The sequence below is a fragment of the Xenopus laevis genome, chromosome 9_10S, assembly GCF_017654675.1.
Source record: "Xenopus laevis strain J_2021 chromosome 9_10S, Xenopus_laevis_v10.1, whole genome shotgun sequence".
NCBI lineage: Eukaryota > Metazoa > Chordata > Amphibia > Anura > Pipidae > Xenopus > Xenopus laevis.
The window spans coordinates 75511571-75530777 of NC_054388.1; the positions used below are offsets into that span (position 1 = coordinate 75511571).

Below are 19207 nucleotides of genomic sequence, written 5' to 3' on the forward strand. Positions count from 1 at the left end.
AAATCTGAATGCTTTCAGAGAAAGTTAAATATAATAGTTTAATATTGCATATTGATATATTGTTGCTGTACCGTTTCCTAGCAAAACAGAGCTATTAGAAACATATGCTAACAAAATATTTTCTCTATATAAATGTACAAAATAAATCTACCAGGCTATCCTGGAATAGATGTTTTTAACTAAAGAGATCAGTCTGTAGAGTAACCTATCTCATTTGCTTTGTGCAGTCATATTGTATTAGACAACAGTCAAATACAATTTAGTGTTCTTCTTAGATAGACTTATTGAGCTGAGCTGCTATCTACTCTTTGTTTTCCAAGTGAAGCTTCTTCGTGCTTGTGCCCTTCAGAATTGACTGAAAAGTATGAGAGAAACTCAAGAAAAAGAAATAAAATCATAATCAGAATAATGTGCAAGAACAGAGAGGCAGGTATTTTTTAACTGTAACAGCTCCATATAAATTTGGATTAACAATAATAATATCTCTGTAATAATAGTTCTTTTAGCTATGGAAATGATCTCTAGCTGCTTAGTCCAGATCAGCTAAACTATACATTTTGTCAAAATGCTTCTCAAAGGCCGTCCTAAAGGCAAGGCAAATTTACGCTTACTGCGAACTGATTCTCCTCTTGATGGCATATTGGCAGTGGAAAGTTTTATAATGTCCAGGTTCTCTGTGTATCACAGGATTTCTCTTTAATGCATTCCCTTTGACCAGATTTCATCCTTGGAAAGCTACAAGGAAGTGGTGGAGAAATACCCAACTAAAAATAAATTAAATAAAAATGTAAAATCCCTACATGTATGTATGTGCACCCTGCTATCTCACATTTATGTTTTTATATAAGTAGGGACAAAACCTATATGCTTTTTCAAGACCTGTGTTTTCCCTGGACAGGAACCAGCCAATGAATTAGATGCTATATTGGCATATATTGGCATGTGTATAAGGAAATGTTACAATATGCAATGGAATTTCACTTATAGGTGGTTTTCGATGGATGCTATAGCCCTACATTCCTCTATAGACCATGAGTTGGGCTTAAGAGCTATAGAGTTTTGGCTTGTGAGTGAATTATGTTTCCTTGATGAACAAAATTATATTATTCTACAGTCTTATAGGTACTTATTGAATACAAGTTATTTTTATTTTGATGGGAAATACTATCTCCAGAGGAGTGTAGCCGCGATGGGTGCATCACATAACAATGGGTTCCATATATGCAAACCTCTTTAAAGGAACAGTTCAGTGTAAAAATAAAAACTGGTTAAATAGATAGTATTTGCAAAATAAAAAATATTTCTAATATAGTTAGCTAGCCAAAAATGGAATCTATAAAGGCTGGAGTGAACGGATGTCTAACATAACAACCAGAATGCTACTTCCTGCTTTGCAGCTCTCTAACTCTTAGTAAATCAGTGACATGGGGGGGGGCATGGGACATAAGTGTTCATTGAGTTTGTAATTGATCCTTAGCATGCAGCTCAGATTCAAAAGCAACAATTATGACTCATGTGGGCCCTCCTCAAGTCACTGATTGGTTGTTACTGCCTGGTAACCAATCAATGGAAACCAAGGGAGCTGCAAAACAGGAAGCCAGTGTTCTGGTTATTATGTTACACATCCAGTCACTCCAGCATTTATAGATGACATTTTTGGTCAACTAACTATATTGAAAACATTTTTTACATTGCACAGCCTATTTTTTTGCCCAGTTTTTATTTTTATACTTAGCAAATCCTTTAAGGGGTGGTGGGAGAGGCACCACATCTTTGTAGATGGGAATACATTTAGGTTCAGTTTTGTTAGATTTTATTGCTACATAAATGACTATATCGGGATCTGGGAAGGTGATGAAACGTTACTCAAGGCATTTGTTAAAAATTGTAATGGTGCCATGAGGGTACCATTACAACTTTGAGACTAACTTAATGGAGATTCCATTTCTTGATGTTACCCTTATAAGGGATGGAGGGCGGATACAGACTACCCTATATTGGAAGCCAATTTCACAAAATAAATTGTTACGGGAGTTTTTAAAAACTCACATCAACTCGAAATTTAAAAAAAGAAACAACCAATCGAAATTTATTATAACTTTTTTTTTTAAAGAAACTGGTGAATAGAATGGAACTGCAAACTTGAATCGAATTTGATTCAAGGTTTTTCACCAAAAGTCCACCAAACGACTCCAAATTGATTGTAGGAGGTCCCCCATAGGCTAAAACACCAATTTGACAGATTTAGATGGCGAATAGTCTAATTCTAATTCCTAAATGGACAGTACATTGTAAATTTCAAAATTCGAATTTAGATTTTTTTTTAAACTTGAATAGATTTTGGACTATTCCCTAGTCGAATAACACTAAAATAAACTCGAAATTCGAATTTAAAAATTTGAATTTTCAATTCCATCCTTGATAAATCTGCCCCTAAGAGTCAAAGGGGTTGTTCACCTTTAAATTAACTTTTAGTATGATGTAGAGAGTGATATTCTAAGACAATTTGTAATTGGTTTTCCTTTTTTATGATTTGTAGCTTTTGAGTTATTTAAATTTTTATACAACAGCTCTTCAGTTAGAAATTTATGCAATCTGGTTGCTAGGGTCCAAATTACCCTAGCAACCATACTTTAATTTGAATAGGAGACTGGCATATAAACAGAAGAGGGCCTGAATAGAAAGATGAGCAATTTAAAGTAGCAATAACAATACATTTGTAGCCTTACAGAGAATTTGTTTTTTAATGGGGTCAGTGTCCCCCATTTTAAAGTTGGAAAGATTCAGAAGAATAAAGCAAATTATTAAAAAACTATAACAAATAAATAATGGAGACCAATTGGAACATTGCTTAGAATTAGCCATTCTTTAACATACTAAAAGTGAACTTAAAGGTGAACCACCCCTGTAATGTTTTTAGGGGAGGGGCGTAATGTGAGTTTAAATTTCCAAAGGTTGGTTGTCTTACCAGATAGCTTTTGAGAAAGTTGCTGGTAGCCACTGAACATGTAAAACAGGTGGTATGAGAATATGTACATGAAAACTCCTGTAATTTAACTGTTATAAATAAAGGATGGATTTTACTGAAATAGATCTTGCTGGTGCTTAGTTCAACATATGTTTCTGCTTATTTTTGAATCCCTGGCTTGGATGCAAGTTTTAGGTGCATAAAAAGAGATGTACTGCCAAACAGAGCCTCCAGTAGGTTGCCATTCCACATAGGGCTACCAAACAGTACTTTGTACACCAAATAAGATATAGTTAATCTGTTTTGGTGGCAAAACAATCCTACTGTTTAAATTAATGTTTAATGTTTAAATTATTTTTAGTAGACATATAGGTTGGAGATCGAAATTACAGAAAGACTCCTTATCTGGAGAGCCTCAGGTCCCAAGCATTCTGGATAATAGACCGCATACCTGTATCAATATTGTGGACTTGCAAATATTTCATCAGCAAGGAAATACAGTATGAAATGAGCATTCTAAAATTAAATAAATAGAGCAAGAATAACAGGAATTAGCCAGCTACAATATTAACAAATGGCATTTTAGACTTTAATTACAGGAAATGTTAGTAGAATGTTGCATGAAGTAAGTATCTTGTACTATGCAGGCTCTGAGCAGTGCTTTGGTTAAACACAAGACACACAGTGAGGTATTGTTGGCTTATCTGTCAAGACACCTGGATGGTTCATTAATAGCAAACAGCTCACAACAGACTGAATGTGCTCTGGGTGCAGACACGGACCATGGATCTTGTCTAACCGCCTTAGCATGCAATTGTACTGTATTAATAGGAGAAAGATTGATTGGACGATTGCCATGGGAGATTGTGCCATTAATGTACTCTTTGCATTGAGAGGCTACTTATGCTAAATAAACACTCACTTGAAATAAGGGGACAATTATTACTTATTTACTATTATTTAAGAAAGGAGGGAGCTGGTAGAACTTGTATACAGTAAATTCCCATCAATGTGTTTATAGAGGAAATACAATATAGTATAGTTTAGGGGAATGATTCTTTATAATAACAGAAGGGCTGTTTTTCCAACATGCATCCTTAGTGATCAAACAGTAGTTAGTGTTATACAGTAAGTCAACAACAAGTTAGGAAAGCAAAGATCTGTTTGGTTACAATGGATTTCTGCACTGGTGTTCTGTAACAGTGTTCATAAATTATTCCCATGTGTTTCATATCCTATCTTTGTTTACGACATTATAAAATGTAAAAAATCTATATATAATTTAAAAATATAATTAGGAGGTGTATTTCCTATTGCATTGAATGTAAACCATAATTCTTTATAGTTGCCAGTTATGACCTAATCTTAAGAACACATCACTCATCTACCCTGTTTATAGGGCATGATGTATCTGGAAGAAAGGCGCCTTGTTCACAGAGATCTGGCAGCTCGGAATGTTCTGGTCAAGTCTCCCAACCATGTAAAGATCACTGACTTTGGACTGGCCAGACTTCTGGAAGGAGATGAGAAAGAATATAATGCAGATGGTGGCAAGGTAAGTAATTAAAATAATTTCATGGTATGAAATGTTAAGTGATTGAAACAGGCTAAAATAGGTTCATTGCAAGCGCTCTCTCTTTTTCCAATCAAAATGTTGAACTGTGTTTCATTTATAATCACTTCAGATGTTCATGCTCTAGAACTAGGTTAAAGGGATTGTGTCATTTTTTTTTGTTCTGATGATTGGCTGCTGAGGGCAAAGGGAGGTGGGGTGATATCACTCCAACTTGCAGCGCAGCAGTAAAGAGTGACTGAAATTTATCAGAGCACAAGTCATATGACTGAAGGCATATTGACAATTAACAACATGTCTAGCCCCCATGTCAGATTTCAAAACTAAATATTAAAAAAAAAATTGTTTTTTCTGAAAAACAGATTTCAGTGCAGAATTTTGCTGGAGCAGCACTATTAAAGGATGCTTTTTGAAAAAACCCAAAACAAAACATGTCCCTTAATAGAATCCCTTTAAGTAATGCCCTGGCTTGTAGCATTGTCTGGCAAACATTCATTATTATACCATGGGTCATTTAGCTTTGCAAAAAGGTGTGTAAGAATATCATAGAGTCCATCCTTAAATTACCATCCAGATTTTGCCTTCAGGTACTTTTCAAATTGAACCAATGCTTGTTGTTTAAAAGTTGGATGTATTTTCCTTTGACAACATAACTAGGTTTTTATACTTCAGTTCCGTATGTGCTCTTTATACAGATGCCAATTAAATGGATGGCCCTAGAGTGTATTCATTACAGGAAGTTCACCCATCAGAGTGATGTCTGGAGTTATGGCAAGTACCTCAATTAGTGAAGTCTTAATAGAAATGTAATGCTGTCTGGTTAAAATAGAAATAAAGTAATTTCTCATAGGGGTCACTCTCTGGGAGCTAATGACATTTGGTGGAAAACCCTATGATGGTATCCCAACGCGGGAAATCCCTGACTTGCTGGAGAAAGGAGAAAGACTTCCTCAGCCACCTGTATGCACAATTGATGTCTACATGGTTATGGTGAAATGTAAGTAATATGGAATGCAAAAAATGTTAATCTGGGGTCATGGCTGAGAGATTGGTCTACTGCTTGAAAAGACCCAAATGGAACGTTTCTCTGTTAAAGTGACTGTAGGGTGAATGATAAGAACAAACACTTTGAAAACATGTCAAGAAAACTTAGTACACAATGAAGAACTCCATTTCTAATGTGTCTTCCAACTTTTCATAGCACAGAGTATAATATTATTTTTTTTTTAAAAAAGGGGGGCAAGGAAAGTATGACTTTTGACAATGGAAGAACCATAACTTCATATACCTGAACAGATGACCCACTCTTACAGGCTGTGCCTGCTATTTCTAGTGCATAGTTTATATATTTGCGTCATAACTGTTCTATTGTTCCCTTAGAGGTATAGGACTGCTGGTAAAATAAGTATGTGGGTATCTAGGTTGAAATAAGAAAGCAAATATAAATCAGAACTCATGGTAGGTGTAAGTCTTTCCAGTAGTACAAGAGTACAGTCATATAGGATGGCTTCACTGTAACCACGAGGGACACACAAAGACACACTATTTAACAGACTCGACTATTATGAACCTAGCTGGCTGATTTATGGTTATACCATAAATAGACAGTGGGACTATCATGCAGTAGTAACTTTTTATGTGATTTATATGATCCTGTAGAACGTGTAGGTTTTCCATGGGGAAATCAGGGATTTCCATCAAAAATAAATAAGAGTCATGAAAAGATTTGCATTACTTTGCTGGTGCTGCTTTGCAAGTTGAATTAACAATTGTGCTATTAGACTCAAAACAAAATAGGAATATAATTTGAAGATGAAATAAATTAAACCTCAAGCTCAGCTATATTTCTAGTGGCTCCCCATAGTGTAATCATGTATATGTATATAAGGTGTATGATTCTTTTTTGCTGCAAAACTTCTATTGGTGAACTATATACAGAGTAACCCTTCGTTCAACTTCCCCAATGTTTAATTGAGCGTTCTAATCTCACATTTTGGTAAATCTGCCTTGATGTGTAAATCAGTAGATCCACTTATTTGAATTTGGCCAACCCCTGAATCCTAAGTGAAAGATTTATACAAATACTGATCTAAATCTGAATCCTAATTTGCATTTGCAAGATAGGGACAGGAAGGAAAAAAGAGAACTTGCTCACGGTTCAAACTTTTTTACTTACTCTTTTTGTGACAAAAAGTCATGTGATTTTAAGGATACAGATTTGGCTGAATCCTGTCGAAAGAGGTAGAATCCTGGCTGAGTACCAAACCGAATACTAGATTCTGTGCATCCCTATTCATTTTAGAGTGATTTACTGCCCCATACCTGATAGAGGTTCCTTTTTATAATCTGGTTTAGCTGTTAAAGTCATTGTATACCACGACCACTATCCTGTGACAGTAAACAAGTCTGATAGTGTTTGACAGGAATGCAGAGTCTTGTGATGCCCCCTGCTGAGAGAAAATAGTGTAGTGCAGTTCTGTTAGCTATATCAACCGTAAGTAATCCATACATGGCACACAAGTTGTGTTCCAAGGCTGATTAGTTTGGAACCAGATATTAGTGTCTAATGCTCCTAATTCAAATAGACTTGCAGCTTGAATTGATTGTGGGTAAATATCAGTCTATGACGTGTGCACACAGTGCCATAAAGGATAGCCTACTGAGAAGGAGACAGTGGAATGGAATACGGTGGTCAAGTTGCAGCGCAAGGTCACATTACATTGCTGTTACCTTCACATTTGAAGGAAAGCTTAAAGCATATATAATTAGCTTTTGCTTCTAGTTTAGAAGTGAAAGAAGCATGCTTTTTCTCCACAAGGCGCAGCAGTACAGTATATGAGGCAGTTATATTTCCATGAGCTCCACTGCAATGCTTTAAAATCCTTTTTACTTTATCTTTTCAGCATGTGTACAGAAGGGAAGGGGCATGCACCAGCAAACAGAGGGCTTGAGAGAGAGAGAGAGAGAGAGAAGGGGGGGACAAGGGAGGGGAGGCATGCAGATGGTATACTGTATGTGGTTTTCTGTGATGCTTTGTGCTGGAAAGAAGGATGTTTTTCACTTAGGTCCAAATAAATAAATTCTGCACTGCTGTAGTGAAGAAGTAATTGCAAAATGATGTAAGGCTTCTGTAGGGGGTAGTTTATGCCCTTGTGTTTCAAGCCATATTGGAAAGTGGGCATCTGAACAAGAATCCCTTCTCTGCCTGCCAAAACCTGCCCCTTTTAGTGAAGCCGCTTACAAAATTCTATATGAAAGTGGGCTGTAAAATTAATGGGAATATCAATATACGCAAGCAGAACAGTTTTGTGCAAATGTGCTTTGTGCTATTGTGTAAGCTGCATTCAGTCATAATACAGACACACTGATCAGAACATATTAATAACCCTTCAGTAATTACATGCTGCTGTGCATTTGATGGGTGTGCAACTCAAGTGCATAGAGAAATGCCCTGACACAAGTTTAAATAGATACTTAATGCACACTGCTTAATGGCTGGAATCCTTCTGAACACACATTTAATCCATTACTTTTTTTATGAAAATTTTTTGTGTGCTATTAGTTGCATAATAGTTTGTTTGGATACCATTTTAAGGAACAGTTCAGTGTAGATATAAAAACTGGGTAAATGGATAGGCTGTGCAAAATGGAATATGTTGCTAACATAGTTAGTTAGCCAAAAATGTAATCTATAAAGGCTGGAGTGAATGGATGTCTAATATAACAGAACTTCCTGCTTTTCAGCTCTCTAACGTTTAGTTAATCAGCGACTTTAAGGGGGGCAACATGGCACATATCTGTTCAGTGAGTTTGCAATTGATCCTTAGCATGCAGCTCAGCTTCAAAAGCAACAGGTATGATCCATGTGCCCCCCCCCCTCAAGTCACTGATTGGTTACTGCCTGGTAACAAATCAGAAGAAACCAAGAGAGCTGAAAAGCAGGAAGTAGTGTTCTGGCTATTATGTTAGATATCCAGTCACTCCAGCCTTTATACATTATGTTTTTGGTTAACCAACTATATTGAAAACATTTTTTTTATTTTGCACAGTTTTTATTTTTATACTGAACAATTCTTTGACACTTGAAACTTCCTTGACACAATCTACGTATAGGGTGTTTGTTTTTAGAAGACTCGGATCTTAACCTCTCAATTGTCTGCTGAGCAGTAGCAGTTGTCAAACTTGGCAATACTGCCAAGTTGGCAATGCAGCCTAACGAAAGCCTAATATTATGCATCCTTATAATAATATCACTATCACTACTCTAATATGCTCTAGCAGCTTATGGGCATTAAAAAGAAGGTTGTGGCATTGTTTATGTGCTTGGCACATAAAGGAATGTTGTTGCATTTCAATGCTGGACTTTCAAACAGAAACAGCCATGGGGCTGTGACCAATTGCTGACTTGTGCCTTTTACCCCCTAGGGCAAGTTATAAATTGAATTGCTTGTTTCACGTCATCAGAAACAGGAAGCCGTAGAATGTACCTGATCACCAAGTAATTAGACCAGAGGTCAATGCAATTGATTTTAATATGGCCTTGGAATAGGACATTGGTTTTTGTGTTCCATGGCAGTATTTTTACAGATATGTTCTAACAGTTGAATGTATCGTAACGTAATTGCGATTTTAGATTCAGATTCCAAAGTTTTGTAACTGGGATATGCAACATTTTGCTCTCCATACAATTCAGAAGTAGAATTCCCAGTATACGACTGCCAGTTGAGCTGGTGATGGACCATAGGACATGAAATTTGGCAGCAGCAGGAGACTAACCTTACCCTTACCCCTTGGACATAAACTTGAAAAAATAAATTCCCCTTTAAGGCATTTATTTTATAAAGACCAAAACATTATTCCTCAGTTCAGCAATGCTGATGTGATATCTACGTATAAATCTGAACCTTAAGAATTTTCTATTTTCACACCTGCCAACTCGTGGCGGTAACTCACGAATGGAAAAGTGAACAGCAAAGTAATATGCTTGTCCCTCACTTCTTTAGGCTGGATGATTGACGCAGATAGTCGCCCTAAGTTTAAAGAACTAGCTGCTGAATTTTCCAGGATGGCAAGAGACCCTCAGAGATACCTTGTCATACAGGTGAGTCCATATTATCTTTGTCATGGATACTTCAGTATCACCCAGTGCAACATGTACTTCAGGTGTAAACAGGAAACTGTTGGGGTTATGTAATTAAAAGGTACTAGGTTTGCCATGGGGAAGTAATCCATAGCAACCAATCAGCAGGTAGCATTTACTGGTCACCTGTTTAAAAGCAAACATCTTATTGTTTAACCATGGGTTACTGCTTCTGGGCAATCTAAGTGCCTTTTATTACACATTATCCATACAATTAGTGATCCCCAACCAGTAACTCATGAGCAACATGTTGCTCTCCAACCCCTTGGGTGTTGCTTTCAGTGGCCGCAAAACAGGTTCTTATTTTTGAATTCCAGGCTTGGAAGCAAGTTTTGGTTGCATACAAACAAGATGTACTTGCCAAACAGAGTCTCCTGTAGGCTGTCAGTACACATAGGGGCTACCAATAGCCAATCACAACCCTTATTTGGCACCAAGCATTAACATTTTTTTGTGCTTGTGTTGCACCCCAACTCTTTTTACATCTGAATGTTCCTCATGGGTGAAAAAGGTTGAGGACAATTATGTATTCACAAGGCTAACATATTTTGGAGCATTTTTTTCAGATATGAGCACTGTTCAAAAGGCTATTGATAACTTTGACAGCACAATTTTTTTCCCTCAAGATCCTAAAATGAATACATCCAACTAAATAGATAACTATTATGGGCAGGTTAATTGGCTCCTGATAACATTTACCATTGCTCACAAATAGGCCAAGACCAAAATTTCCTCTAGTACACACTATTGGCTTTTAGTTGTAATTAGGTAATCCACTGGAGAACCATACATTAATTTAAACCAACAACTGAGTCAATGAAGCAAACATCACTGCACTTACTATTATTAAAGGGGTGGTTCACATTTTAATTAACTTTTAGTATGCTATAGAATTGCCAATCCTAAGCAATAAATCTCGAAAAATGTGAGGTTTTTTTTCCACTAAAAATGTAATTTTTACAGTAAAAAAAAACCCCTAGAATTTATACCCCCCTACATGTAATTTTTATTTCTGGTGTTCCTGGTTATAGAAGTACCTCTGGTTCAGTTCATTACTGGCCTGAATATAATAATCTAAGGGAAGCTAATTAAATGTTATAGCCATGAAAATCACAATGAGATGTCTGAAATCAGAGATGAAGAGTAGCATTCTAACCTACTAGTTATAAAACCTCTCACCTAATACATTTATATATGTGAATGAGATTTTTTAAATTTAAAAATGCATATTTGTTCCTAAATTATTTGAAACAAAGGCAAGTAAAAAATTGAGCAGAGCTTCTTTTTGAAAAGGGTTACAACAGGTCTGAGAAAGCATTAAGTCATTTAATTGCAATGCCAATAATTCCACATGTTAGAACTGCAACAACTAATTGTACACTGTTTTTTAAACCTTTGTAGGCCATTTAATTTGTTTGTATTTTTTGAAGAAAGAAGTTATGTAGTCTTACAACACTGTGTGATTGCACTTTCCTTACTTTTTGAATACAATTTAAATCATTATAAATCTTATAACATAATTGCCTGATAAATATCAACTGTAAGCTGTTCATGCTTCTATCAGAGTCAAAGCAATATTTGACTATAAGCAATAAAAATGTAATTCCATAACTGCCACTTCCATGTTGTACATAAAACTGTGCTCTAATAAATTTAATGAAACCAAAAGCTTAAAACGACAAAGAAAAATGAATTTAGGAATGAATTATGACATGAAAGAATTTTATTTTAATTAGATATGGACATCTTATTTCTGGGCATTTTTATTCCTTTTAAGAAAATACAGTGCTTTTGTTGTACCTTGGAAAGTATTTCCAATCAGGGCCGAATTTACGTAGTGGGCGCCCCTAGGCTCACTGCCGTTCGTCACCCCTGTCCCCTACCTTTTATTCATGCAAATTTTCATCATCTGGATCGGAGCAATGGGGATTGGCACATTGGGAATTTAAAAAATTATTGTATCTCCAGGGCATCCCCAGTGTTTTTGAACCAGTGTGGTTGGGAAGCATGCCGCCCCCCTAAAATCCTGCCACCCTAGGTCCGGGCCTAGGTGGCCTTTCCACAAATATATATATATATATATGTTCCCTTTAGAACATACTACAAACAGAAAAAAAGAGTGTATTAAAAAAATTTATATTTTTGCACTTCTATTCATTGTTTAGATTGAACTAACAAAATTCTTATATTAAAGAGGAATGTAACGTAAACCACTATAATAGCATAGTGGTATGGTATGCACTGACTATGTATCTCAACAATGCAACAACTGGATCCTTTTTGAAAGAGCATTTGGGGAATATAAAAACACAATTTAAAGGGGATGTCCACCTTTAGTGCACAAGTCTTCAGCAAGCCCCTATAGGCAAAAGAAGCATTTTAAAAATAGGGACTTGTTAGCAAAAGTTAACAGTTTCTTTAAGATTCGGTAATACAATCAGAGCTAACCTGATTTTGGGTCCAGTGCTTTGTCAGTGGAGGAGGGGGGGTCGAAAAAAAAGTCACCATAAGAAAAAACAACCAATTGACTTCAATGCATATGCGTTTCGCAAAATATTTCACAATTTTTTTCACAGGTTTGTGAATTTTTCGGTGAAATGAAATGGGACAGATTCGCTCGTCACTATTGAAAGCCAATTATTCCAGGGTAGATATCGACTAATGTAGCAAGTACCTTGCAGAAATCATCAGGTGCACAGGCATTGCATGCATAATATTCATCCATAATAAATAATCCATACCAGTGGTCAACCAACATATGGGGGCACATTTACTATTGGTCGAATATCGATATTCGACCCTCGAAGTAAAATCCTTCGACTTTGAATATCGAAGTCGAAGGATTTACCGCAAATGCTTCGATCGAAGGAAAAATCATTACCCATTGATCGAGCAATTTTCCTTCGAAAAAAAAGCTTAGAAAGCCTATGAGGAAGGTCCCCATAGGCTAACATTGGTGCTCGGTAGGTTTAAGGTGGCGAAGTAGGTAGTTGAAGTTTTTTTTAAAGAGACAGTACTTAGACTATCGAATGGTTGAATAGTCTAACGATTTTTAGTTCGAATCGTTTGATTCAAAGTCGAAGTCGTAGTCGAAGGTCGAAGTAGCTAATTCAATGGTTGAATTAGCCAAAAAAAAACGTCGAAATTCTAAGTATTTTTCATTCTAATACTTTACTCGAGCTTAGTAAATGTGCCCCATGGTGTTGCATTACATGGTTGTTTTTTAACCTTTGACAGGATGAAAATAAATACAGTCACATGCGTAAGAAGAGACGCACATAGACGAAACCTTTTCCAAATTTTTTATTTTGAGAATTGTGCTCCTTTTTAGAAATAATTAAACAAATAAATTTATTCTCTGACTCAAATAGGGAGATGATCGTATGAAACTCCCCAGCCCCAATGACAGCAAGTTCTTCCAGAACCTTTTGGGTGAAGAAGACCTTGGAGACATGATGGATGCAGAGGAATATCTAGTGCCACAGGCCTTCAACATCCCACCTCCCATCTACACATCCCGGACGAGAATTGACTCCAATAGAGTAAGTGCTTATTAGTGTGAAATTGGCAGGAAATTTAAAGAGAAATCAAATTATAAATGAGATAATGAATGACAGTGCTGAACATATGCTTCTGGAATATGTCATTCATTAAATAGATTCTTTTTATGGATTTATTTTCCCTGTGTACATTTAGATGAATGTTTCTGTCATGCATGGACATGAAGTGCAGTCGCATTGAAATTAAAAGAGACGGTATCATTTTTATGCTTTACTGACCAGTTCCTTTGGTACAGTGCAAGATTTTGTATTCTGTGCAGCTGTTATTGCTGTCTCTTCATTAAATGGCTAACAGCTCAGTGGCAGCCTGATTCGTTTGTTAGCTGGAACATTGTCCAGGTCCCTAGAACCTGTTTCACTGTAATCTGTGCACATTACTACATGAGCTTCATTAAACAGTAACATTTCGGAACTATGAAATAGGTAAAAATCATCTCTTATAGGAGAACACGGGTAACAAAAATATGCTGTTTGAATACTGATAAAAATATGCAGAGGCATCAGTAGTTTTCCTGAGACCTTTTCATAGCAAAAAGGATAGAAACACATCAGCTTGCAAATTGATTCATTTATCCCTACACAGCTTTTTTACTGTTTTTTTTTTTTTTTACAATTCCCTGTACAGAATTCCCAACTCACCAGGACTTCTTTTAGCAGGCAGAATCCCTGATTATACTACAATGCCCTTGAAATGATGCTCTTTTATATCCTGCAGTTATATGGAACAATTAGGGAATAACACTGACATACAAATGGGGGAAACTAATTATTTATTTAATAGCACTGTTTCAATTGTAGTCAGGAGAAGGGTAACACTGAAAAAGAAGCCTGATAGATTTAATCAGGGATGTATGTTTTTCAATTTGCCCATATATTGTAGATATATTTCCATTTTATTATAAAAAATGGTTTATTATTGTTTTTTACATGAGCTATAATTAATTGCATATTATTTAATATCCAGATTAATGTCTTCCTAAAGGTTTCTTTAATTAAACCCATAATATAAACTGCAAACAGAAGCAAACTATTTTGCATAATGGTGATCTTGATTTGGTGGAGAACATACACCATACAAGAGCCAGCCAATACATGATGGACAGGTTGTATTCATAATACGTGAAATGCCTCTCCTACACATGCCTGTAAAAGGGGCAGTACTGGAAGCAAGGAAGTAACTATAAAATCTGGAAAATCCAAGTTTTGCTTGCATACAGTTGGTCTATAGTGTAGAATACTTATTTGCAGTGATGTCTTGCTTTAGGTATCTCTTTATGCTTTACTTACCGTGTTAAAGGGGACCCATCGCCCAATTTTTTTTTTCCAAATCCTATTTTATCATGTTAGTCAAGCAAAATGAACTTTAATTACACTGTAAAAATGTTTTGAATCTTGCTTCCTTCCATTTGGTAATTAATAATTATAGCAAGCAGGCAGGGGCCATTTTGTGGACACTGTTATTGAGACATGCCTTGCATCATCTCAAAATCTTGTTTGTGCACCAGAATGGGGGACCTGATGTCAATCCCCATGCCCTGTTTAAGCAATTAAATAGTGAAGAGAACAGGGGGAATGTGGGGGAGTGCAGTTATATCTAGGAAGTTCTGAATGGAGAGTGAAATGAATTGCCTGCCCCGCCTCTATGCCTAAGGCTGAATTTTTTACTGAAATTTGAGAAAGAGTTGGCAGAAGTTGGACTGGGAGAGACAAAATCAACCCAGTTTTGTTCTGTTCCATTCTAAGTCCCTTTCTGTTTCAAAATTTTTAATTCATGTTGAATTATCAGTTGGCAGAAGGACCACAATTAGGGGGTACAGAGGATATTGCAGTCAGGGGCCCTGTCACAGAGGGGGCCTCTGAAAGATTTTAAAGCATGATTCACATGTTGCCAATGGGATGGTGTTTGATAATAATTGGGCAGCTTGTGGGCAGACATTTTGGTATAAAGGGAATGACTGAAGCGATCAGGACCATATCCATGTGTCTGAGGGTCATTTTTTTCATCTTTCTATTGAATGGCAGGCTCCTTTTGCCTAGGGGCCCAGATGACCAATGGGTTAAAAAATTAGGGGCCTCTTGTGGGGAAGTCTTTGCTAACATAGTATGGGGCCCCTGATGGCAGTCCTGGCTGGCAGCATGTTAAAGTAAAACCCTTTGTATTCAGTGCACACTAATGGAAATACCATTTCTAAATTCTAGGGTACATTCAAAGATTGCTGTTTTATTGTCACAATATTGAAAATGTACTGTAGGTGTTTTATTGTCACAATATTGAAAATGTACTGTGTGTTAATTCATATTGGCAGCTGCCTTTAAGCCAAGTAAAACCCTCACACCAGAATAACTAAAATATTTTACATGTTACACAAAGTACACTGCAATAATGCTAAAATAGGTCACTTCTGGCAAACACAGAAGCTTTCATATGTATATAAAACCAATGAAATATATTTGAAAATGTGTTTTAAATGAGTTATTATGCAGAAGCACTGCTTGTAACAAACTGGCTTGCCTCTCTATGTATTCTTGTTTTGACAACAGGTTATATTTGGAGGCCTGTGAGGCCTCCAGTACAAAGCAGGAACCACCTTTCCCAATTCCCATTAGCTCCATTGAAAACTTACAAAAAAAGCCCAGACAAGGAGCCCAATTACAGATGGCAGCTCCATAACCCTTTTTAGGAGAGCAGGAAAGGGATGAAAATTATCATCAGCTATCTATTCAGCTCTGTAAAATCAGAGAATCTCTGGTTCTCTGTGTTTTGTATTCATCACATGAACTAAAGCAAACCCCTTCTTTCCCTTCACTTATGCTTTTTGAGAAGCACAGAATGTGCCTTGATTGCGGCTTTGTACAGAGGACATAGAAACCAATGTGACACAACTTCCAGCTCCTCATCCGCTGTTTCTTTCTCTTCTTCTAGCTCTTTTCTTTTAGACTGTTATTCTCATTGTTTATGTATTTGTGACACCGATATGCTTGAAAGGTCAAATTGTGATACTTACAATCGCAAGACTCAAAATTGTGCAGCTGCAATACTGAAAGCAAAGCAAGGGAATAACTTGGCCCTCCCTGTATTGTTCACAGACTAAGAGTATCAGTTAAATACAAATCACACATAAAGTGGATGAATAAATGACTTGGGTAAAAGATAAAGTTTTAATAACATCATTTTTCTTGTAGTACTGTTTGCATGTTGTGTTTTTTAATAGTTACATGCACAAGAAGGGAATTAAACAGGTCTAGTACATGGTTACCCATAAGTTCTTTGTCATCTCTCTTTCCCTAGTTAACACTCCCAGTGAGCTACCAGTACAACATATCAGCCAGAAAGAGCATGACTTAGCAGTGTCTGCCATCATAGTCTCAATAATAAATCTTTTTAAAGATTAAACAGTCTGTATGATCAAATTTTACTGACGTTACATGGCTACAGGGTTCATTTGGGTTGGTAAAATACAACTGTCCATCAGCACTTCAGTGTGATACTCCAGTATCACCAATTCACTGTAAAAGGAATGAAAAACATTGGGAAGGGAACAAAGCTTGCCAACAGTGGGACGCATTCATCAGTAGATGTAACTCACTTTGGGTCACCAGAGGCAAAATTCTGCAATGTCTATTCACTTGTATGTATTTTTTAGAGGCACATTTTGATTATGTTGATTAATATGTTCCTAAAATCCTATCTTTCGATTAATATGTTCCTAAAATCCTATATTTTGTGTAATATGGTCCTAAAATCCTATATAAGTTGATAGCAGCAAAATTTCACTGTCCAAGCTCCAGTTTCAGCTTTAAATATATATATAACCATGTGTGCCTCACTGATATTCAGATTTTCCAACAATTAGAAGCAACATAATTTTTTATAATCTAGGGTCATATTGGTCACTCAAAATTGCTCTCTCTCACTCTCTCTCTCTCTCTCTCTCTCTCTCTCTCTCTCTCTCTCTCTCTCTCTCTCTCTCAGAACCAAAATGCACTCTTGAAAGTCAATGCATTATATTGGTAAATCAGCAAGTGGCCACCCATGATGTCTGTCTACAACCATGCATCTTATTGGTTGCTATGGGTTACTGCTCCTGGGCAAACCTAGGGGTTTATCTACTAAACTCCGAATGCAAAAATCACGAAAAAATTCGTGATTTTTTTTATATAAAATCAGACTTTTAAAAAATGTATTAAACCCGAGGATAGAAAAGTCAGAATCAGAAAATCTTGCATCTCAGACCTGTCGAGGTTGCATATAAGTCAATAGGAGAAGTCCCAATGATTTTTTGATGTGTGCTGGGTTTTTGGCAATACCCCGACGTTTTTGGCAAAATTCTGAGTTTTCCGGTGAAAATTTAGAAAATCTGATAAAAAATCGGAAAAAATCGTGAAAACAGGATTTTTCAAGTTTTTTCAGATTTTTTCCCGCAAAACAAATTTTCCAGGAAAGTGTATTAATACATAAGCCCAAAAAAACCATGCGGATTTGGTTGGCGTTTTTTTTAAAAAAAATATTGAGATAAATTTTGACTTTGATAAATATCCCCCTTAGTGCCTTTTATTATATATGGAGGTTTTGTCTAACTTTTTGATTGCTAATGACAAATGGGATTTAACATTTGATGTTTGATTAGGATTATTGCAACCTTTTCTTGTCCTTTGAGATTCCTTCAAAATGCAAATTACCTCAAATTGCTGTTAAAATGTTATCTATACATTTTTATATAAGTACACAAACTATTACTGAAGTACCGCTTCTTGTCTATTTTGTATTCCCAAGGACATGTAGCTCTGGATGAGAAACTAGGCTGCAGTGAGTGCTTTTGTGACACAGAAAAATTAACATTTTTCAAATATTTCAAAAGAAATATGGCTACTGTAAAATATGTGATTCAAGTGTTCAATTCAGTATTTCCTTCAGTGATAACATTCTCATGTTGAGAGGGGAAAGCTGACTCAATGATCGGCCTTCAATAAAGTAAAACTGTGATGGCAATGTGCCAGACGTTGATCAGTATTAAGATATTTATGTGTCAATAAACTATTTTATATCACAAAATTGCACAGTGCCAAAGTTCTCACTAAGCATACACAAAAGCTATATATAAAAATGAATTGTTTATATCTGTTTGTAGTTTGGTACATGAAGATAAAACCCTAGAGATGACTTTCTAGGTTTACTGAAGATTGGAGGATGCCATAGTAATGAAAGTGATGAAAGACCTACACTCTATTAAAAATACATTTTTTATTTTTGGAAATGTTTAATAATTGGACACGAGTCATTTTCTAAGGGAGCATTCGTTATCAGTATATTGAAATTGATTTATATTTGTAAGAGCTAGCACACCTATTAATGTATTACACATAGTTCTTATTGTTTTATTATAATATATAATATTACAGTATATGACTGACATATGACACAGCATAGCTTTGAGCTATCACAACATCAGCTTTACAGAGACTACGCATCATTCACGTCACTTTCTGTCATACAGTATTCCTTTAGGAGCTGTCTGGATGAATTCTGCGGTTGCTTTAGATGTATCACTACTAGATTTAGTAAATTATATACTTCTTAACATTGAATCTATAGGAAAAAAGCTTGTCAGATTGAGTAGTAAATAGGCACTGGTGATATGTTGTCACTAGCTTCAACTTTTCTTTTCAAGTCTGGCCCATAAGAGCCATGTGACCCTTCAAGGAAAGTTTTTAGAAAAACCAAACTACTTCTGGATTGGTTTGCACAATATTTACGTCATTTCTGCTCTGTGCAAATTCAAGGGTGAATGGTGTAACTTGAATTGACTGATTTAGGCTAGGGCCAGACAGGGGCCAAAATCAGCTAGCTGAAATCTGCAGGGTGATTGCAGCCCCTGACCATTAGCAGAATCCTATTTGAAAAATCTTGAGTTTCTTTAATGAAATCTGTCTAATTTGTTTTTGCCAGAGCCTACACAAGGCTTCCA

General features: G+C 36.1%; 1 protein-coding gene across 2 annotated transcripts in view; it reads left to right on the plus strand.

Annotated features, from left to right (window-relative positions):
* LOC108703039 (receptor tyrosine-protein kinase erbB-4) overlaps positions 1-19207 on the plus strand; it is a 440770-nt gene that overhangs the window by 408534 nt on the left and 13029 nt on the right. For both annotated transcript variants that reach the window (XM_018238955.2, XM_041578052.1), the window contains exons 21-25: positions 4368-4523; positions 5237-5312; positions 5392-5538; positions 9545-9642; positions 13053-13223. In XM_018238955.2, coding sequence (XP_018094444.1) covers positions 4368-4523; positions 5237-5312; positions 5392-5538; positions 9545-9642; positions 13053-13223 — 648 coding nt within the window. The remainder of the gene's footprint in view (positions 1-4367; positions 4524-5236; positions 5313-5391; positions 5539-9544; positions 9643-13052; positions 13224-19207) is intronic.